Here is a 20,244-nt window from a genome sequence, read left to right as displayed (position 1 = left end):
AGTTTTCTGTGAAGGAGGGTTATGAGACATTACTAGTTAATGCATCCTTTTCTTTAAAAATCATTTACCCTTCCCCTCCCAGCTTCTCAACTTGAGAAAAGCATAAATGACAGTTTCCCTTGGCAGTAATGTTCAGTGTGTTGTGGTAAAAACTTCTGATGTCCTTAAAACGGTGTCCTTCATTCTCTGTGGTACCACTAGCCAGAGACACTTGCCAGTCTCATCCTGAAGTATTAAAAAAGGGAGCTAGGTGTTTGTTTCATAATGAGTGCTGATTTGGAGTGAAAGGTAAACAGTGCTTTTTACTCATGACTGTAAAGTAAAATGTGGTTGGTTTAGGGGGAAAATGCATGTTGTGGAGAAAGGAGTAAAAGCATTTACAGGATTTTTATGTTACAGAAAGGGTAGTCTGGTTGGCTTTGTTTCCAGATATAGAATGAGGTATTTTCCATGTATCTCAACTTGCCTATTGAAAAGGCATAGCTAGCGTACAATTTTTTATGTAATATTCAAAATAAAAATGATTAATGTTGTATGTTACTTGGAATATGAAGTGCTTTTTCTAACAGGGTGGATTTAAACCTTTCCATACTGACACAAGTCCCTGGCTAAGGTGTGCACAGTGCCTGGACTGTGTGCATGGAAAGCACAAGTTCTTCAGCTGCAGGGTGTTTGCCTGGGATTTGAAAATGGAGGGTACGATATTTTGCAAAATGCCACAAATGTGCCAAGTTTATATGCTTGGAGCATATTTTTCTAAGGCATCAGCCTAACTTAATCAGACTTTAAATTACTCCAGACTGAATCAGAAAGATACCAGTCCTGTACATCAAGGTACTGCAGAGCCTGTTACCCGTTCTAATTAGGGAAAGGTGGATTGGGCAAGAGTCACTGACAAAGCAACCTTGTCCCAAACTAAGACAGACACAAACCATCTTCTCTCACTCCTGTTCTCACAAGGAGCTTCTGTTCATTGTTGAAATTCATTTTGATAGCTCAGGAAATCTGACAGTTTCTCTCGCACCAGCATCTGTCTTTCCATGTATTTTGGATCATTTCATGTTTTGCTAGATTGGAATGTGTTAGTCAGCTGAATGACAGAAGCACGTGGGGATCTATGAACTCCTTTCCTTTTGCTGAAATATATCCAATAGCAAATCTCTTCTTGCATAAGAGAGGGAGAATATGTTGTATTCAGGCATTTCCTTGAATTACTTATTTGTACCTATTTGCTTTTCCGTTATTGTTGTGTGATCGCCTTTCAGACTCCATCCATAAATAGTCTGAGAAATGGCTTGATATTCTCCACTTACTATTTCTGATCTCTCCATATATCTATTAGACAAGAAACTTTTATGTTCATCTGACTAATATCTTGAACCACCTTGTTGGATTAGCCATCACTAAGATACTGAACTCACCAAGGGTTTTTTTTAATTAAATAATTGTTTAAAAGATCTAAGGATAGTTAATTTCCTTGTCCTTAATAGGTGAAGTGAATCTTGGTCTTAAAGATCATTTCTACATCCTGGAAATGTTTTTGGTGACTGATGTTATTTTTGACTTTATATCAGGTTCAGAATCTGCTTTGTCTCTCCATGTGCTTGTAAAAATTAAAGAAGTTTATGCACACACTTGCAAAGGTGGGCATGCACTTCACCTGCACTGCAGGTTGGAATAGACGGCACGTTCACAATGCTCCAGTTCACGTGGCATGTTCTTATTTCTGAACCATGAATAGGGAAATATCCAAAACACAGTGTGCTCCAAGATGTTGTGGGCCTTTATTCTTTTAGTGTCTGTGTAGGACTGCAAACAAAGTTACAGTTAACATTCCAAGTTTTAAAAGTTATGGAAATATTGACTGGATTAGAATTTACATTTGGATATCAATTAAAGTGTTAGTTGGCTCATTGGCATACAATGTAAGTGATTAAGAGGAACAATTTTGGATCCCCTCTACAACTGTTGTTAACCTCTAGGATTCTAAAACATTGAACAAAATTCAATTAAATTCTGCATATTATGGTTTTTGGTACAGCAGTCATTATGGAATCTGAGCACAAGCTTTCAACTTGAGAGCTGTAGCATCAAAAGGCATTTAATAAATTCTGTCTCAGAAGGAAATGTCACAGTTGCTGATTTATAACCATTGCTTCCTGCATGCCCATTTTTTCAATGGTAGATTTCAGGCTACTTTCCTCATGGCTTATTAGATCTTAAAACGTCACATCCCAAACTGATCTTTGAAAAACAGATCAGAGCTTTTGATCAGCACAATGATCTGTGGCTTTCCTCGAGCCATTACATAATTCTCACAAGGGAAAAGAAACTCAGATTTTAATTGAGCTATTAATTTTGACTTGTAAGCAAAAGTAACAAGCAACATTCTCTTAATCACTGGCAACTGCCTTTGTCTTACTGTTCCTAGGTGATGACATAGATATTCCTCAGTTGCTGGCATTGGCATCACAGCTGAGGGACACTGCAGAATTGTTCCAATCAGATGAGATGCGCCCAGCTAATGACCCCAAGGAGCGGGCTCCTATCAGAGTCAGGATGCTCAATGATGTGCTACAAAGCTTGGAGAAAAGCTTCCTGGTTCATCGAGCTCCTCCAGGACTTTACAGGTATTGTGTTCAACTCATTCTTCATTTGTGGGGAAATGGTGATCTCCCATAGTGTGGTTTTCAAAGCTGTCATGCTCTCTAAAAAAAAAAAATCTCAGTGAATATCCAAGATTAAAGCTATTTTTTCTCTATCTCATCCATCCTGCAGAAAACATTAATTCGTTACTATACAAGAGGTCATTAGAATGCAGCACTGTAGCATTTCTGTCATGACACTGCTGCTAACAAGATGTACAGTGTGATGGCAACTCAGGCAGCATGACAGATACGTGTGTTAGACGGTACAATAAGCTTTCACAAGAAGAAAAGATTTTGAAGTCTAATACTGCTTGACAAGCTCCACCTATGTTTTATTTAAAACTTTTTACAGTTCATTGACGATTCAGAATTATACAAGATACTGTGTGGCATTATTTAATATATTTAATTATATAGCATTATTCTTGGGTGCATTTCAACCAGTCAAAGGCAGTAGAGTGGCGTGAACGAGAGGGCCTTAGTCAGTCACCGTTCATAACATCTTGTCTCTGGTTAGAATTATTCTCCAGTATGTATTCAGCTGCACTACCCAGGTTGATTTTAAGATGTCGTAATCACTCAATCTCTTGCTTTCTAAGAAAGAAATCTACAGGTCTGTATCTCTCACCATAAATTCCTCTACAAAAAAACATACAAACAAACAACAACAACAGCGACAAAACACCACACCAGAAAAAACCCACCTTAACAGCAATCAGTAGCTTAAAAAAGTTTGAAAAGCAAGAATTGGCCAAGCACGCCCTGAATAATGCCTGGTCCTCTGGCTGCTCCGCACAAGTAATAGTGTGCGTGTTTGCTTCAGCACACACTGGAGCGCTGTATTGCAGCCCATCAGTGTTCTGCTGCGTAGCCTGACCCCAGAGATGTGTTTGGAATGCCCTGGGCTAGGGAGCTGAGGCCATATGTGGGTTGCTGGACTTCACTGGGCCTACTGGGATTGTTGTGAAGGACCTTGTGGCTGCAGATAGCGAATGGCACATCCATACTGTCCATTAGGAGCCTTTCCCAGGTAAAACTGTCCCTAAAGCCATAGCCAGGTTTTACTTCAGGAGAACCAGTTGACATGAAAGAGAGCTCGGAAGTGAACTGACATACATACAGAGGAGACAGACAGGGGCCAGGACACAGAAGTGAATGAGGCATCTGTGTTATTTAGGAATATAAATGTACTTGCAACCAGAACTAACTAAAGTAATAAACGGATACTTTGTTGCAGCTGATAGGGAAAAAACTGTTAAATGTCTGGTGCTAGTGATTGTTTCAAGTGGGCACAAAATAGACAAGTGGCAGAAGTATGCTTTGGAAAAAGAGCACAAAGCCACAGCATCAGGAGGAAGAGATTCTTCCAAGCATCAGGAATGGTGTAAAATAAATGCAGCCATCTTTTAACAAAAAACAAAAGAAAAAAAAAAAAAGAAAATCTAGTTGTGGTGAACTCAATAGTGTTAATGAATAAAATTCCCACAGCTATAATAAAGAAAATATTATATTTGGGGAGGGACTAATTTACTTCATTCCTGCTGTGACTGGGTTTATAATATAAAGAAATAAACCAAAATGTGATTAAATAAATTCTAATATTCCAGGTTTAATGCTGCTGTCTGTCTTGTCTGAGCTGGTATGGTGTTGCAAAGGAGCCATAAAACTGCTTAACATAATGTAATGTGTCTGCATTGCATTGCAAAGGCACATTGTTGAAACTGGCCCAGTTCTTTATGTGTAAAAATAAATTATACCAAAACTCATGATCCAAATAACAGGGTTTTTGAGGTCTTCTAATATTTAAATTCTTGTAGTGCTTGCAGTATTAACTTTGTTATGCATCAGGATGTAATTGCTAGATATACAGGTATACGGTAAATTAAATGTTTCATCTGCCTTCTCTCAGCAGTACTTTGGTGCATAGCGCAGTGTTCACATTGGCAAAGTAAATAGTATGGAAGTGAAAATTTTGTAAATTTTACACTCCTGATTTTATTACATTTGATACAAGATTTAATAGTAGACAATAATAGAGTTTGCGTGAAAACATTGGATTTGTCTTTACTCTGAGCTTTTTTACCTATCATCAGGAGTATATAACAGTAAAGTACACCTTGTGTATCATACTTATTTAAAAGGAATGCGTTCTTCGTACTGTGACAAGGTGTGTAATTGTAGTGTAAATTTACCTTTAATGCAAATAGAGTTGAGGACAGTCATAGATTTCTGATTTCCTTTCCTGACATTAAAAATCTGCAGCGCAGTTTCTTTTCAAAAAAGGCACCTATCAGTGAATCTTTATTTGGGTCACTTTTTAGGGATTGCAAGCCCTTCTATTAATTGATACAGTTGTATGAATCTATTTTGTGTTCTGAAGCTATAATTGTATCACGGGGAGACTAGAAGTACTTGAAAAACCTGATATACTTTTTTTTTTCTTGTATAACTTTAAGCTTTTCTTTATGTAATTTGCCAAAGAAAACAAACAAAAAAATTGGTCTCGCAGCCAGGACCTTGCATGCCATGTTTCATCCCAGTCAGAAGATGGATGGGCAAGTTATAAAGCCCTGAAATAGTGGTTTATAATGGAAATACTGGCAGCCCTTTAACTATAGCAGCGCAAGCAGTGCAGCAATAAATACTATGCTTCATCTGTAAACAGAAATTTAGGATGCAGTTTGCAGCCTTGACCTTCAGGCTCCAACTGTGTTTAGATCATTAAGATTCCATAAATACTGTAATTTACAGCCTTCTGAAGGAAGAATTTGTGTGTACAGTAAAGCACGTATTCTTCATGAAAAAATGATTGCTTCCTGTATACCCATTTGGACTCATATTCTCAACCTCAATCAAAGTACTTGACAAATTTGCTGAAGTTTAGGCATCATTTTTAGGCTTATGTTTGTCCTAATTCACAGCTCTCCAGATCTATACTATGTTTTTACTTCTAGAACTTGAATTAAATGGAAAGGTGGATTTTTTTGCTTTACTCCAGGAGGAAGGTTGCAACTTACTTGTGTTTTTCCACTACAAGGGAACTATTGTGTATTTTCTCTTATCTCACTCATTGCCATAGCTGTAGTTTCTTACCATATATATGTAGTTAAAAAGATAGATGCTTCATTCCAGTCAATGTCATAGGGCAATATTTGGGCATAATTGATGCATTATTCATCTATAATGAGCAATAAAATTATTTAAAGTTACAGAATTCAATATTTTTTTTTTAGTTATTTTAGGACATCCTGACTAAATTTAAGTAATCATGATTCACATTGACAGGTTGTTCAATACGGCATCAGTAAACACTGTAGTTCAGATTTTTATCCTTCTTACCTAAACTTCATGACATTGAACTGAAAATTTGACAATAGCAGACTTTCCCCGTGATATTCTATTTCCAGCTGAGCTGGAAATACACAAGTACAGCTTTCATCTGTGTATTTTAGTCTTATCCAGAAATATAGGCAGAATGAAAAATAATAGGTTGGGAAATATTACCCTACAAGGGTTACCCTGGGGCTTGATTTGGGGTTAGGACAAAATCTCTGAGTTTTGTTGTACCTGAAGGATTTCTGTGATTTGCAATGGTAACCCTGGGTGGACTTTCTAAAATAAATCTTTAGAACCAAAGTAGGACAGCTATTGATATTTTTCATTTATCTGCCTTTGCTCCTCCTAATGTAGACATAATATTGATAATGTTCTGATTTAGATCTTTGTCATTATTTTAGTGGAATAATCAGTAGCAATTCATATATGTTTGTTTTTTTCCTTTAACAATTTTCTCACTTTCCACTCTTACAACGTATACTTGCACGGAAGATTTCTGTATATTTTCTGATGATCATATTTTGCTACTAGTACCGATAACCATAGATGACACTGCAGTGGCATGTACAAAGCTAAGGTAAGAAGAAAGCTTCTGTTACTTTAGGCACTCTGTGCAGACAGAGAAAGAAAAAAAAAGGATGATCTCAAGCATATTGTCCTCTCAGTGAGATGGTCAGCCTCAGCAAAGAAATAAGATAATTCTATAAATGCTGATATATAGTAAGAAAACCTCAAATTCTTACCCTCGTCAGCATTCAGTAAAGCATGTGTAGTTGCCTGCTAGGGACAAGAGAAGATGCTTTATCTCTGCATTCTAAACCAAGGGTACTTCAGCCATAAATAAACATAGATGGAATCAAAGACCTGGGGCAGTTTCCCTACAGTGAAAGCAGCTTGTCTGATAAGGGCGAGGAAATACCAGCTGACCCCTGTTCTGATGCTGATTAACCGGGTCTCTGCATGGCTTCTGAGCCATTTACATTTCTGTAAATGAATGTGAGTTAGGTGATGGGGTAAACGAGTCCATGCTGAGTTACTTGTCTCCTCTTTGTCTCTTTTGTCTTTCATGTATGAGCTAATCCTTAAAATTCTTTGATTTTAAAAGCCTGCTGTCATGCTTTTGTATCCTTTTCCCTCTACGAAAACACCTACCAAAACACCGACATGAGCAGTATCATGAATAACAAGACAGCTTGTATCTTCTTGGTGTTTATAAATATTGAGCTCAAATCTTAGGTTTATCTAGATTGAGTAAGACCATTCCCCCTTTTCTTCCTTGTATATTTTATTGTATTTCTTATATTTGCTGATCACCACAGCCTCTGACAACCTGTCAACCTAATGTGTCTATCCTGTGTGTAGACTCCTTAGGTGTTCACGGAGAGAGTGGTCCCTTTTTGTTGAAAGGAATAGCACTTCAAGTGGCATTGAAACAGTGAATAATAATAATGCAAATAAATGAGACAATAAAAAAAAACTTTGTGGAGTATCAGGCAGAGGACACGGTGCAGTGAGTTGTCCTCCCTTTCTGAAAGTGATTGATTTCTTCAGGTCTGTGTCTAGAACTCAACCTGATCTTCATGTTTGGATGCTGTTGATACTAGATGGGTCGAGTAGTAGGGATGCAGGGTTTCCTAGAATACCCTGTGCTGCTCCCACCAAGATATCCAAATCTAAGAGTCACTAAAACCAGACTTTGTGTCTTCAGTTTCTAAAAGTCCAAAAAAGGCATACAAGGGCTCAGACTGTCATTTCTGCTCCAGTTAGGTGGTTTTTATTCTTAATGGACCATTGCTTAGGGATCGGTTATGTCCTGATTGACAGTTCTTTTGACAATTTTTTTAAAAGAAACAAAGTCAAATTGTGTAAAATCTTCCCTTTAGGAAATACTGTATGCATCTGTCATCCACTATTTATGAAATTGTTGCGAGGGCCATTGTGCTATGTCTAGTAGATGGAATTGAGTGAATTGAGTAACAAGTAGGTGGAAAGTAACGATTTCAAAACCAATTTGTTTTCAAGAAAGACCTCCAGCAGTTTCTATTGCTCATTTGTACAAGTTAAACTTCTTCCTCTTGCTTCTTTTTATCATAGATACCCAGGTGTAACATTAACACTTCATTGGGCTAAAAGCTTCCAACAAATCAGTACATTATAATGCCCTGAATAAAATACTCGCTATAAGCGATGATATATTGTGAGCCCTGAATTTGCCATAATGAAATGAAAGAACAATCAAAAGATGCTTTTAGCACTGCACAAAGAGGTAATTTACCTCACTGCTAATCTCATGCCACTCAGGTGTTTTTTGCTTACTAGAACAAATGTTTTCATTTCAGACTGAGATTCATTATATACATTCCTGACATATGTACAGAGTGCACTGGATTTATTTCTGTTTTGGTGATAAACTGCAGCAGATTCTCAGGTGTCAAAATTCACATACCCTAAGACTCTAGTTTCTAGAGATAAGTTTAGTAGGAAAATTAAAGTCCTTATTAAATTTCCATGTGTAAACAATTGACTTTACAGAGGACAAGCATTAAATATGCAAATATTCTGCAAATCTTAAACAGTGACATGAGTAAACATGTAGTGCAATGTTATCTGAAAAAAAGAAAAAGACACAACTATCCCAGAATTTAAACAGAAGACGTTAACACCATCTCATTGTTCAGACTCTTTGCAGATTAGATTTTTTTCATTTTTAACTCCTTATTTGTGGCTTCAAGTGGTAAACAGGCCTGTATAGTTTGTTATAATACATTGTTGACCAACCTGAACCAAACACATGAATATTTTTTTTTCTGCCTTGTGTTATGTGGAGCAGAGAGTGATTTGATATGATGCTGCTGATCCTTGGTGTGGGAAATACAGCAACAATTCATGTTGCACTGTCAGTGGTAGATAAATGTTCTGTCTCATGTTATCTGCCATGTGCAGTTTGTAAATACAATGCTAGAATGATGTTGAGGGAGAAGTAGAGAATTGTGTACTCATTTTAGAATAGCGGACCTCAGATTTTGCCGTTCAGTCAGAATAAATTAATTTTTGTCTTACTGCACAGCAGTGATTCTCCATCTGACTTTTCACCCTTATATCTTGTATCTTTCAAAATTTGCATTTCTTTTTCTTCTATAATTGTTTCACATCTTTTAAGTGGAGTTATGATTAGTGGTATTACTTGTTTAACTTTCTAATCCTTCACTGGTGTTTCTTGGCTCTGCAGTTCTTGTTCTGCTCCCTTCTCTCTGATACACATTTGTCCAAATCTATTTTTTTACACCTGAAATGTCCTCTCATTTTCTTCTGCCTTCCTCCTTCCAACTCTGCAGTGTTTGTGTGTTCTGATTGTAGTTTCTGAAAGAGCAAGATAGAGATGACAAAGTCAAATATTCAGAACAGAAGTGACACACATTTTCAGTAAGACTTACTTCATTGTAGCTCACTTTATGAACAACTGCTGGGAAAAAAAATCACAGGAAATATTCCAAGGATGGTTTTATGTTCCTCCCAAGAATGTGGGGAGGCAAAAAGACGTTTCATGAGATAGGTGAACAGTAGTAGCTATGTGCTGTTGGAAGATCAGGGATGCTCTTCAGTGCTTGGTAAGTCTTTAGTTAATGCTTACTTGGAAGGTGATTTTTCTCGCAGTCTTTGGTAGCGGCCATTGAATGAAAGGATTATGTTCTTAGTTTGTATGCTTCTCTGAGTAGGTGTCATGTGTCCAGTGACCAGAATTTGTAAAAGTGGTGACAATCACGAGTTTCTAGAATTTTTAAAGCATAGTCAGTAGTGTTCTTTATCATAAAACTGAATAGACCAAGTCATCTGTGCAAGTCACCTCTGATTAGAAAATAATTTATAAGGATATAATTACAATCCCTAACTGCCAGGTTATTTTTTTTCTAATCCTAAAACCAGAGACAAACCAGGTAGTTAATGGCATGGAAAGCAGTGATGTGAATGCAACTAGGTTGGTACAAACTAAGAAATATTTCCAATCAAATCCTGAACACTAGGTTCTAATAGCACTTATACAGCTATCGCTGTCTTTAAAAAGATACAGTAACATGTTTGGCACACTAATTTCAGTTTAAAATAATCATTTGAGTCAAATTCATACACCCAAGTCAGTAGCAGAATCTGGAGAAACAACCTTGATATGAGGTGGACTGAAAGTAATTTATTCACTGTATTCCTTTCAAACATTGTACCCAGCTGTTGCGTGGGGTGTAGCATGGGTGGGAGGAAAAAAGGAACTTTGCCCTTGAGCAGCTACCAGGAGCCAGACATCATTAAGATCACATCCTGTTCATTCGGCGCAGCTACTCAAAGTGGGATTTGAGGGATTCAGTCATGAATCTGCTCATTCAGTGGATCAACATAATGTGTTGAAATCAAGCTGTACCACTGAAAAGCACAAGAAGCCTTCCACAGGGTACCTTTCACCACCAGTGCAGCTCCCCAGAACAGGCATAGTTAGGAAAGTAAAAGAACTGTTTAATTCATGTTGGACCTGGAGAAGCAATGTTTTTGTAGTATGAGCATTCTCTGTGCACTGGGTAACTTTGGGAAGGTTTCCAACCCCAACCTCCCAGCCCCTCTAGGCGTGACTGAATGGCGCTGTGGTTATTCATTCTCCAGGCCAGATAGATAGAATTCCATCCGCTGGGATATTGACTCTTTAACATTCATCCGTGTGTGCAGCAGCACATTTATCCTAGCATACATCAGTAGCAATTACTGGTTTGATAAGGCTCTTACAAATTCCTGCTATGGTTATTACTTTTCTCATGACTGAGAATCATGTTGAGTTATGTCCTTTCTTAATACTGAGAAGATGCAATAAAGTGAGTGTAACTCACACTCAAAACACCTGATCCATCTGAGTGGCAATTCAAATGTTTTTTCCTTTCGAATTACCAGTATATGTAATGACCATGAAGTAATGACTGTATTTGTTGTCTTGTAAATTTCTACTATTTAAGGAGCATTTGCTGCACAAATACTACTGAATTAGCCATCTGCAGAGATGTAATTATGGTTGACTTTAAAGCTTATTTAAACAGAGAACATGAAAATCTTTTCATTACACCTGCAAAAGCAAAAAAACACTATAATTAGGGATTATGTCATGGCTGGCAACCAGCTTTCTCTCTCCCCTGATATGAATGGTAAACTGGGGTGCACATACTGTAATTTATTTGTCCTTATGTACTTCTCATGAATTTTCTTCCATTCTTTTAATTAGGTTGATTTTTATACTTAGTGAGTTCTGTCTGTATTATGCATTAGATCCATTATGGTTTTGATACAGTAAATGTTACTGCGTATATTGTAATTTAACATAGCATTAGTGGCCCTGAAGACAAGACTTTATCCAAAACATGCTTTCCAGGAATGTGTATAGTCTTGACTTTGCAAAAGAAGCTGGGTTGTTTTTTTTTGTTTTTTTTTTTGCATAATGACATTTATTTGAATAATTTGCCTTATTAGATGTTTTAGTCTATTTCACAGCAGTTACAACTGTAAAAACCCTTCACAAAGGCTATTCCATGAGCTCCGTGCAGAGCTATCATGCCAACTCCTAGCAAGTCTTCAGATTAGGATACAATTTCCATTCAGTTTCCCTTGCTGGCAGACCTTGTTCAGGTCTGTGCTTATGATGTTTAAATAGGCCAAGAATATTTGGTTACAGAGAAAAGTAGTCTATTATTTCAGAAAGTTATACAAAGTATTAAATTTTGCATCTGTTAAATCTGACAGAAATGTAATATTCCATATATCATTTTCTTATAAATAGTAGGGAAGATTTCTCAAATATAGTACAAAAATAAGTGGAATTTATTGGAAAAAGAGTTAATATGTAACACTCCCTCCACTACTGTATTACCCAGGCCATATGGCTTAGAAATTTTGTGGTGAGATCATTAACAGGAAAATCACCTTAACTGTGATTTGAAAAAACATTAATTTTCTGTGTATGCATTGAAGGGAATAAAAGTACAACTTCAGGCATTTATTTAAAGAACAAGTTATGACATAATTAAATTTTTATCCATAGTTTACTCTTATGATAATGGCCTTTCTGATTTTGGATGTGAAGATAATCGTTTCACATCTCATGATATGGAGTTACTCAGTAATGATGATAAATTGAGTCAGGATCAGAACTGGAGACAGAAGTCAAGCCAGTTTACTGCATCAGATACTGGACAGTGCTTGCTGCTTTTTTTAGAAATGGTTAGTCTTCCTTAGGAATCGGATGTTTTATGTGGTTTCTAAATAACAATTCCTATGAAGCCTTTAGAACATCAGCTGTGAACCATTTGGAAATTATTTTATTAATTCACTTCCCTCAAGTCCTTCAAAATAGTATCACATCTGCTTTGAATTTGAGTATTTCAGGCTGATACATCCTTAAAAGAAAAATAGTTTCCTCTAAATTATTCAGCATAAGCATATGTTTCTTGCATTTGAAAAGCAAGTGTAGTATAAATCAAAGAACAACATGCCTACATTTTTTACCAACAGCTACATTATTTGAAATTTTACAAAGTGTATTTCATACCAGTTGATGCAAGCACATAATGTTTTAAAATATGGTTATATTAATTTTCTTTAGTGCATCATCACTCTTACGTATAGATGCAAGTCCTTGTTTGAAGAAATTACAGAAAAAATATTGATGGATTTTAAAGGAATTTTTGAATTTCCATGGAGTATATATCATTCTGTCATCAGCAGCATATAGGGTTTGAAAGCTCTGTGGCAAAGAGTCTGATAGTGTGTTTTGTGGCTTCTTCAGTGATGTCTAGATAAAGTTGCTTTATTAATTTCTATCAATCCCTAGGGAAAATCATGCCTAATTTTTTAGAGGACTATTCTTTAGCCATCATAAATAATCACGTGCAATTTCTGAAGATCAAATGCATCCTAATTTTTCTTTTTCTTTCCACCTCTGTTCTGTGAAGTCATTCTGTACTGATGAAGCTGTAGAATTTATTCTTCTTACTGATTTTATTTACTCCAAAGAAAGAAAGAAATAGGTTTCCTAAACTCAACAAATTTCCAACAGGGGAAAAACAGTGAGTGTAAGGTAATGCTGATGTTCAGCACTTACAAACAAGTATTTTATTGATGCTTAATTTTACTCAAACTCAGTCTTTAAACTAGTCAGACTTCTTAGCTCCATTTTGCTTATTTGAGGCTGTTCCAGAACATCAGTCTTCTCATGATTACCAGCTTACATCAAGCTTCCAGCTTCCATTTTTTCATGGTTATTTTATATTATACTAGAAGCTGGTTTTCTGTCATAAGCTACAGAAATACAGAAAATTACAGAATGAAATTAAGTAATTATTGTTTATTTCATAGAAGTGGAAAAGTTCCGGTACAAGTTGTCATAGATATAATATCCTGTTTGAAATCTTTTCCAGGCCGTCACAGAGCACTGTCCTATTATCAGAAAATCAAGATTAACATTCAGTTAGCAATATTTTATGTCAATCTTTTCTGTTGACAGTAATTATTCAACTGTCAAAAGAATCCTTTTCTTGCATGTTTCGGAACAGGAGTGAAAGTGAATATTTTCTATGAATGTTGACTGTTGGTGATAAGAAAATCCCCAGCCAACCTTTACTCAGCTTGATTTATTTTAACAGATCTTTCCATTTCTCTTTAGGATTCTGAATGCTTATACGTGCAAATTGGAATCTGGCAGATGAATCCGTAACGATGACCAGGATAGGTTTAAAGGCGGGAAGGTCTGTAGTTAAGGTTAGGATGGGTGTTTCCAGAACCCAAGCTGACGGGGTCACCTGTTTAGGTGGAGGCTGTCAGGGGGTGGGCAGCCAAGCACAATGCCATGGCCAGCAGAACAGCAGCCCCTCCAGCCATAGGCCCAAGCGATGTGAACAGGAGGGCCAGGGGGAACCAGTAAGGCTAGTCAGGGCCAGCGAGATGTATTAGTGCCCTCAAGGCCTTGGCAAAGATCTAAGGGTTGCAAAGTACATCAAGCTCCAACTTATGCTGGAGGCAGGGCTAGGCTTTAGTGATAATTCACTAAGAGATTAGTGGGTCTTACAGCAAGGCATTCATTACCCTTGGAAACATGCTGTAACCAAAGATAGCTGTACAGAAATAGAAGATAATGTATCTTGTAACCACCTATAATTCCAGTTTTTCTCTTTTTCCTTTGTTTGTTTAGCAGGCAATCAAGCCAAAGTAAGCCCTAAGACACTTCGCAGAGCTGCCAAAATCAGCATTTATTGTTTTAAAAAGCCATATTCTAAATTGGCCTTTCAGAAATGAATTCAGACTTGGAATAATTCTCTCCTTGCAGTCCCACATCCCAACAGGATTTTGTTAAATGCAAACTTACCATAACTTCCGTTTGCCAGATTTGACCCAATTAGAGGTGTCCTAACTCCTGTCTCCTATGCAATAAATTTCTGTCTAGCAGGGAAAGAATTTATCTGGTTTAACACTGTCACATAACGATGCCTTTGAAATGCCTTTCAGCTGGTTAGACTATTTGGGTTTGATGTCTAGATTACCTGTAGCTTATCAGCTGCTGATACCATGCAAATATCTGTCTTTCTGGCAGACTTTCACCTTTGAGTGTACATGATTTAAATATATCACTTTCTATATTATATACTGGTAGAACACTTTGCAGTCCTATAAATGAGAGCACTAAATTAAGGCAGTTGATGGCTCTTAAAAAAAGATAGGATGTGTAGTAAACAAAAGTTAGGAACAACACATGACAAAAAAAAAGGATCCTTAAATACAGTATGCTAAGTTTGTGAAGGAATAGAGTAACATTTACAGCTAAGCTGCCCTAAAAGGTTGGCTGCCATATCCCCACCTTCCCTGGTCACCTGCATAATGTTTGATCACACGGCCCCAGTGCCAGTGAGTTCCACCATTCAATTCAGCAAGAAATGAGAATGGTAGAAAAAAGTTTTTCCTCTGGATTTGCTATAATGACATGTAATGACAGTTCACTACTGCATCCATTTTGTCCTGATAAAAGTTAGTCTTACATGGCTAGGAGCTGTAATTTTATAATTATAAACCTTCTGCCACAACAGTGCTGTGAAATAAAATAGGTAAGATAAAATAACTGTATGGGGGTGTCAAAAAAGTTTTTAAAAATAGAGAGGAAAGGAGAAGCACTGTTGGAGAACAAAAGCAAAAAGGACCCAGAGGAAGAAGGGGAGTTTTCTCTACCTTCACCATACATTTTCTGAGGTACAAAGTAGTGTAAATAAGCAAGTATAAATCAGCTCATGCAGTTCCAGAGAAGAAAAATTTGTAATATTTCTGTGTCCTACAATGAATAAACACTCTGTGGAACTGGAAGTCCCAACATGTAAATAATATTATTAGAATGCATTTGTAGATATATATTTGCCAAGTTAATAACGTTTTATATTTTACAAACAGGAATGAAAACAAACTCCTAGATGTAAGAAAAAGTGTTTTCAAAACTGAACATTTTCAAGAGAAATGGAAATGCAGAGAATCCCTGTTCTAGTGTGCTTTTTTGTCTTGGAGAGTACAAGAAAAAATAGTTCAGGGTTTTATAAAATTGAGTTTATGAGGATGCTGAAGCAGCTCGAGTTGCAGTACGTTGTGTTATAACTGGAATAGACAGAGGCTGCCCATAGCATTTATCTGTAAGTAATTCTAATGTGATGCCACAGGAAAAACCTGCACTCATTTCATGTGGGACTGCGTACTTGCCATCATGTCCTAATGATTTAATAATTACTTTTCAAGATCTCAGATGCAGGCTCTTTGATAGGAGTCTACTTGTAAGTACCTGAATAATTCAGCTTGTAGTGTACATTACCTAAACACAAACTTTTCTTGTAAGCTAAAAAATCCCTTTTTATGGCAAGAATAATGTAGTAATCTAGTTCTATCTTGTATTGTCCAGTTGTTCTAATGTAATCTCCAAAATAGTTTGACATTGTATTAAAGTCAACATAGTGTGAACTGTAATTCAGGAATTTGTCAAATTCATTTTGGTCTGGTAGGGGTGATATTACATCCTTATTTGTGGTAATGCAAAACAGCATTTAACTCTAATGGTATTATTTTGATCAAGAATGCTTATTTTTTCAGGTCTGCAAAGGGCTCACAAAAGTTATAGAAAAGGTCCTTTTAGAATTAATTTTTATAGTTTCTTTGCTTTAGTTTACTAAGGCTGATTATTTTGTTTGGAGCCATTTTACTTCTTTCAGTGGTACTGCGTGAAGTTATTAATTAGGTTTCCTGCTTCAATGTTACACTTTTCAGGTCAGTGTGATGTGTCATTGAAACAAGCCCGTTCAGATAAATGATGTGTGTAGTAATTTCGTTAATGTCATCAATAATGTATTATCTTCTTGTTTTGTGTGGATCAGGCTGGCTGTGTGAATTATGTTTATAAGATGAAAATAGTTAAAGATGAAGGTAGATACTTAAGCAATTAGGCCAGAGGCTGGAATTGTTGTTTTAGAGGTGTAGCCTACAAAACCAATTTGTATTAAGGAATGTTTAAGTAATTGAATTTCACAGTACAAATTAAAGTCTCTTGGTATCATTATGCATATTGTGGTCACATAGTGATATCTTGTGCCAATGAAATAGCTGGGGTTTATTTTTCAGTCCATGTGTAATCTTTAATGAAAACACTTTTCTGACTTGTAAAGCCTTGGAAGTAATAAATGGGGTTAGCCATTTTTTTTCTTTTGATGAAGCTTGGACAGAGATAAGAAGTAAAACAGTATAACTTGACTCTCATGAACATGCATAAAGAGAGAAGTCATTTTATGCAACAAAGGGGTGGCGTGGTTTGCTAAGCAAAGATAAGTAATTGGAAAATGTAAGATCCTAGTGAGAATTCCTAGCAGAAAATCTGAAAAAATAGGTGCCGTATAATGTTACTTATTACTATTTGCATACATAAAAATAAAAAAATAGGTTCTTTCATGTTTTGCAATCAGCTACGCCAAAGTCATGTTCCTATTGCAAAATTTAAGATATTTTTTTAAATTATGACAGCAGACTGCTTATCTCTCTCCTCCATCAAACAAGTTACCTTTTCTCATTAGACATTGATTTGTACCATAGCCAGGTGGGATAGCCTAGGAATACTTGTCATTTACAGTGGATCATCTGCCTGTGGATTTACTGTGGAATCACCTCTGATTCAGAAATCACAGCAGTGGAGTTAAACTGCATTAACATCCCTGTATGTCTTTAGCCTGTGTGTCTTGTTTAGAGCACATTTGAAGATGGGATGGGAGAAGATATGTTCCTATTCACTACAGACGTTTCCTCAGCAGTCCCCAAATGTTCAGGTCCTCATTTCTTTAGTCTGGTTTCTAGCAGGCTAAGTTGGTGTTCCTCTGCTGATTGTTATTGTCTTATCTCATTTTTAGTTGTTGACGTTGCCCCCAATAGAGCAATAGAGGGATCCAAATATAGATCAAGATGTCAGTGTTGTAGGCATTTGGAGCAGAATTCTAGCTCAGTCAAACTCTCACAACCACCAGCAACCAGACAGGACCATCACATGCCACCTGAGTGGAGAAAGTAATGTAGTTATCTCTAGCGTTGCCCCTGCTGTTCAAGGGCTTTCAGAGGTTGTGAACAGGTTTCTGTCTCCCTGTGAACTGTAGAGGAGAGTTCTTCAGAAGCCTGGTTCTGCTCACACGGATCTCAGCAGGAGTCCCTGAATTGATGTCAGAAGGAGCAAAATCAATTCCTGCTTTGAAAACTACAGTATTTCCCATAGCGCAGCGTATCCTTAAAAATCAGCCAACCAATAATTTATCTGGTTCTCGACATAGACAGTTTTTGTTTACTGTATCACAGATACTTCAGGGACAGTCCATGATATAACTTCAGTCACCTCTGAGTGTACACTGCCTTGTAGTCTCAAGGCACCAGAGCATCAGCTCAGAACTGAGGGAGCAGATGCTTGTCCTCCTCTGGCTGCCGCAGTGCGAGCTGAAGAAGTTGTTGCTGCATCTGCTTGTTACTGTCCTCTTGATGGATGGAGGTTTCTGTCCCTGCTGAGCTATTCCTTCAGGTACTACTAACCCGTTTCATTCTAAATGGTCTAGGTCAGTGATGACCTACTATTTAAAGAGAATAAGCTATCCTTCTGCTGCAGTGTTGGATTCAAACTGTTTCCCTCCTCTGTTTAAAACTCCTAAGTATTGCATTGCAGAACGCTTGAAATGACTAGATGTATCGGTGTCAGGGGATAGAAGGGTTCCCATTCCTATTGCATATTGCTGGTTTTGGATGTACACCTAATATAGGAAGGTTAAAACATAAAGACTGAAAAATGATGTTATGAGGACAGAAGTTATTTCATATCTTTGAAAAACACTGCCCCTCATTCAAGGCATTTTTTCAAACTGCAAAACATGGCAGAAGATTTTAGATGTTTGTGGTGTGATTTATTGGACTACTTCATTACCATTCCCCCTTGCAGACTGGTAATTAGATGACATATAATAATAAGATGCACTTTCGTGGTAATTGATCTTGTAAGTACTTGGCAGTTTTATTAGTAATTTGGAGTTGCCATTGGGCCTGTTCTGTCACGCAGTTAGGTTACTGACAGAGTATCTAAGCTGACCTGCTCTATTGCTGTGGTTTTATTCCGTGAAACAACTTCTCCCCTACCCTGAACACCTGCCCTGTATTTAAGGTTAAGGTCCTGTACCAAGTCACATGTAGCTTTCCTGTTTCAAATTTTACTCACTTGTTTACAATCAAAGGAGATCCTAGGTGGAGATTTCTGATACTTACATGCTCTTCTAATTAGGATAGTGATTAGACCTGCTTTTAGATAACCTTGATAGCCTGCTTCTTAAAGTCTCATTGAAATCACTGGCCAGCTTTGAATTCTTAGCCTTCAGCACAGCATACAGATACCATTTCCAAGGAATCAGACCTTATCTTTGCATCTGTTTTCATACAAGCCGTTAAAAGGTCTTGCAGATATTATAGGAAAACACAGATTTTGTTTCATAAGGGTTTAGCTGTACATTCCATTTGTTTCCTTCCTCAAGTACGTGACATTAAAGATGGGTTGCTGTTGTTCTGATGCGACAAAGGATTATTGATGAAGGCAATGAGAATTTTACCATTTACTTCAATGCAGCTAGAATTTCACCTTTGAAGTGTGAAATAAATAACAAGAGCAGATAGGAAAAAAAAAAAATCTATGCCTAGGGTTCACAGTAATAATCAAAGTTTTTTTAGAAGGGAATAAATGGAATCCAGCTGAGCCGTGAAATACTTCATGAGGGGTGAGATAGGCTCATGATTTTGAATAAAATCTTAAATGGTCAAAAAGAATGTGAGATTTCTTTGATGGATTTTGTGAATGTTTCAACGTATTTACCCCTAGATCAATCAACAGGCGCAGTTTACAAAGCCGTAATAAATATGCCATTGTCTTTCACTTTGCCATGGGTCAGCTTTACTGTGCATAATATGTATCCTCTGTAAAGTGTGGCTGATGCTTCCAGGGTTTCTTGATGATTTATGATGATTTTTTTTGAGTAAAAAGTTTACCATTCTCCATTGTTCTCTTTTAGGAATATTCTTTACAGACTGGATGAAAGGACAAGCCAGTTTTCAGTATTGCTAGAGGCACGGGAGCACTGCAAACTACATCTGTCAAATGAGACCATGCAAGCAGCCTTGTCAGAGGTGCTGAACAGCATCAGTTCAGCTCAGGTTTACTTCAAAGCAGGACTTGATGTGTTTGAGTCTACCTTAGCTGGAAACAAATGAGAGGATTCTCTGCATTCTAAGACGTTTGTTTACAACTAGCTAAACAAAAGTTGAGCTTGGACCAGAATTTCTCTGAGAATGAAACCTTTCTCAACTTTTCTTTCAGTTGGCGCTTAAAGGTACCACAATGCGCGTTTTTATAAATATAAAACAGTCTTTTGCACTGTTCACGGTATATCTCAAATGTCTGTTTCTGAATGTAGAAAACATAATGAGAGGGAATAACACTTAAGATATGATTTTTGAAAGGACATCTGCTGTATTTTTTAATGTAAGATATATTTTTATGACTTAAGAGCTCAATCTTGCAAAATACCAAGCACATTCTGCAATATGCTGAAGACCTGGTTCTGAGACACCCCAGGTGCATACCCAGGTGAGCTTTCCACACCTACTGTCAGAAAAATGTGATTTACGTATACTCTTGTGTTTCTTAGCTTCC

The 20,244-nt window shown here is 37.0% G+C and overlaps 1 protein-coding gene across 1 annotated transcript in view; it reads left to right on the top strand.

Moving 5' to 3' along the window:
• Nucleotides 1–19,802, top strand: part of NAALADL2 (N-acetylated alpha-linked acidic dipeptidase like 2) — a gene marked incomplete at both ends in the record, with an annotated part of 329,666 nt that extends 309,864 nt beyond the window's left edge. Inside the window, 2 exons of the mRNA XM_080349764.1 lie at nt 2,432–2,630; nt 19,604–19,802. Coding sequence (XP_080205890.1) covers nt 2,432–2,630; nt 19,604–19,802 — 398 coding nt within the window. The remainder of the gene's footprint in view (nt 1–2,431; nt 2,631–19,603) is intronic.
• Between the last annotated feature and the right edge of the window lie 442 nt (nt 19,803–20,244).

Source organism: Nesoenas mayeri, assembly GCF_963082525.1.
Source record: "Nesoenas mayeri genome assembly, chromosome: 9".
In the NCBI taxonomy this organism is placed as follows: Eukaryota; Metazoa; Chordata; class Aves; order Columbiformes; family Columbidae; genus Nesoenas; species Nesoenas mayeri.
This window is presented reverse-complemented; position numbering and strand designations above follow the sequence as displayed.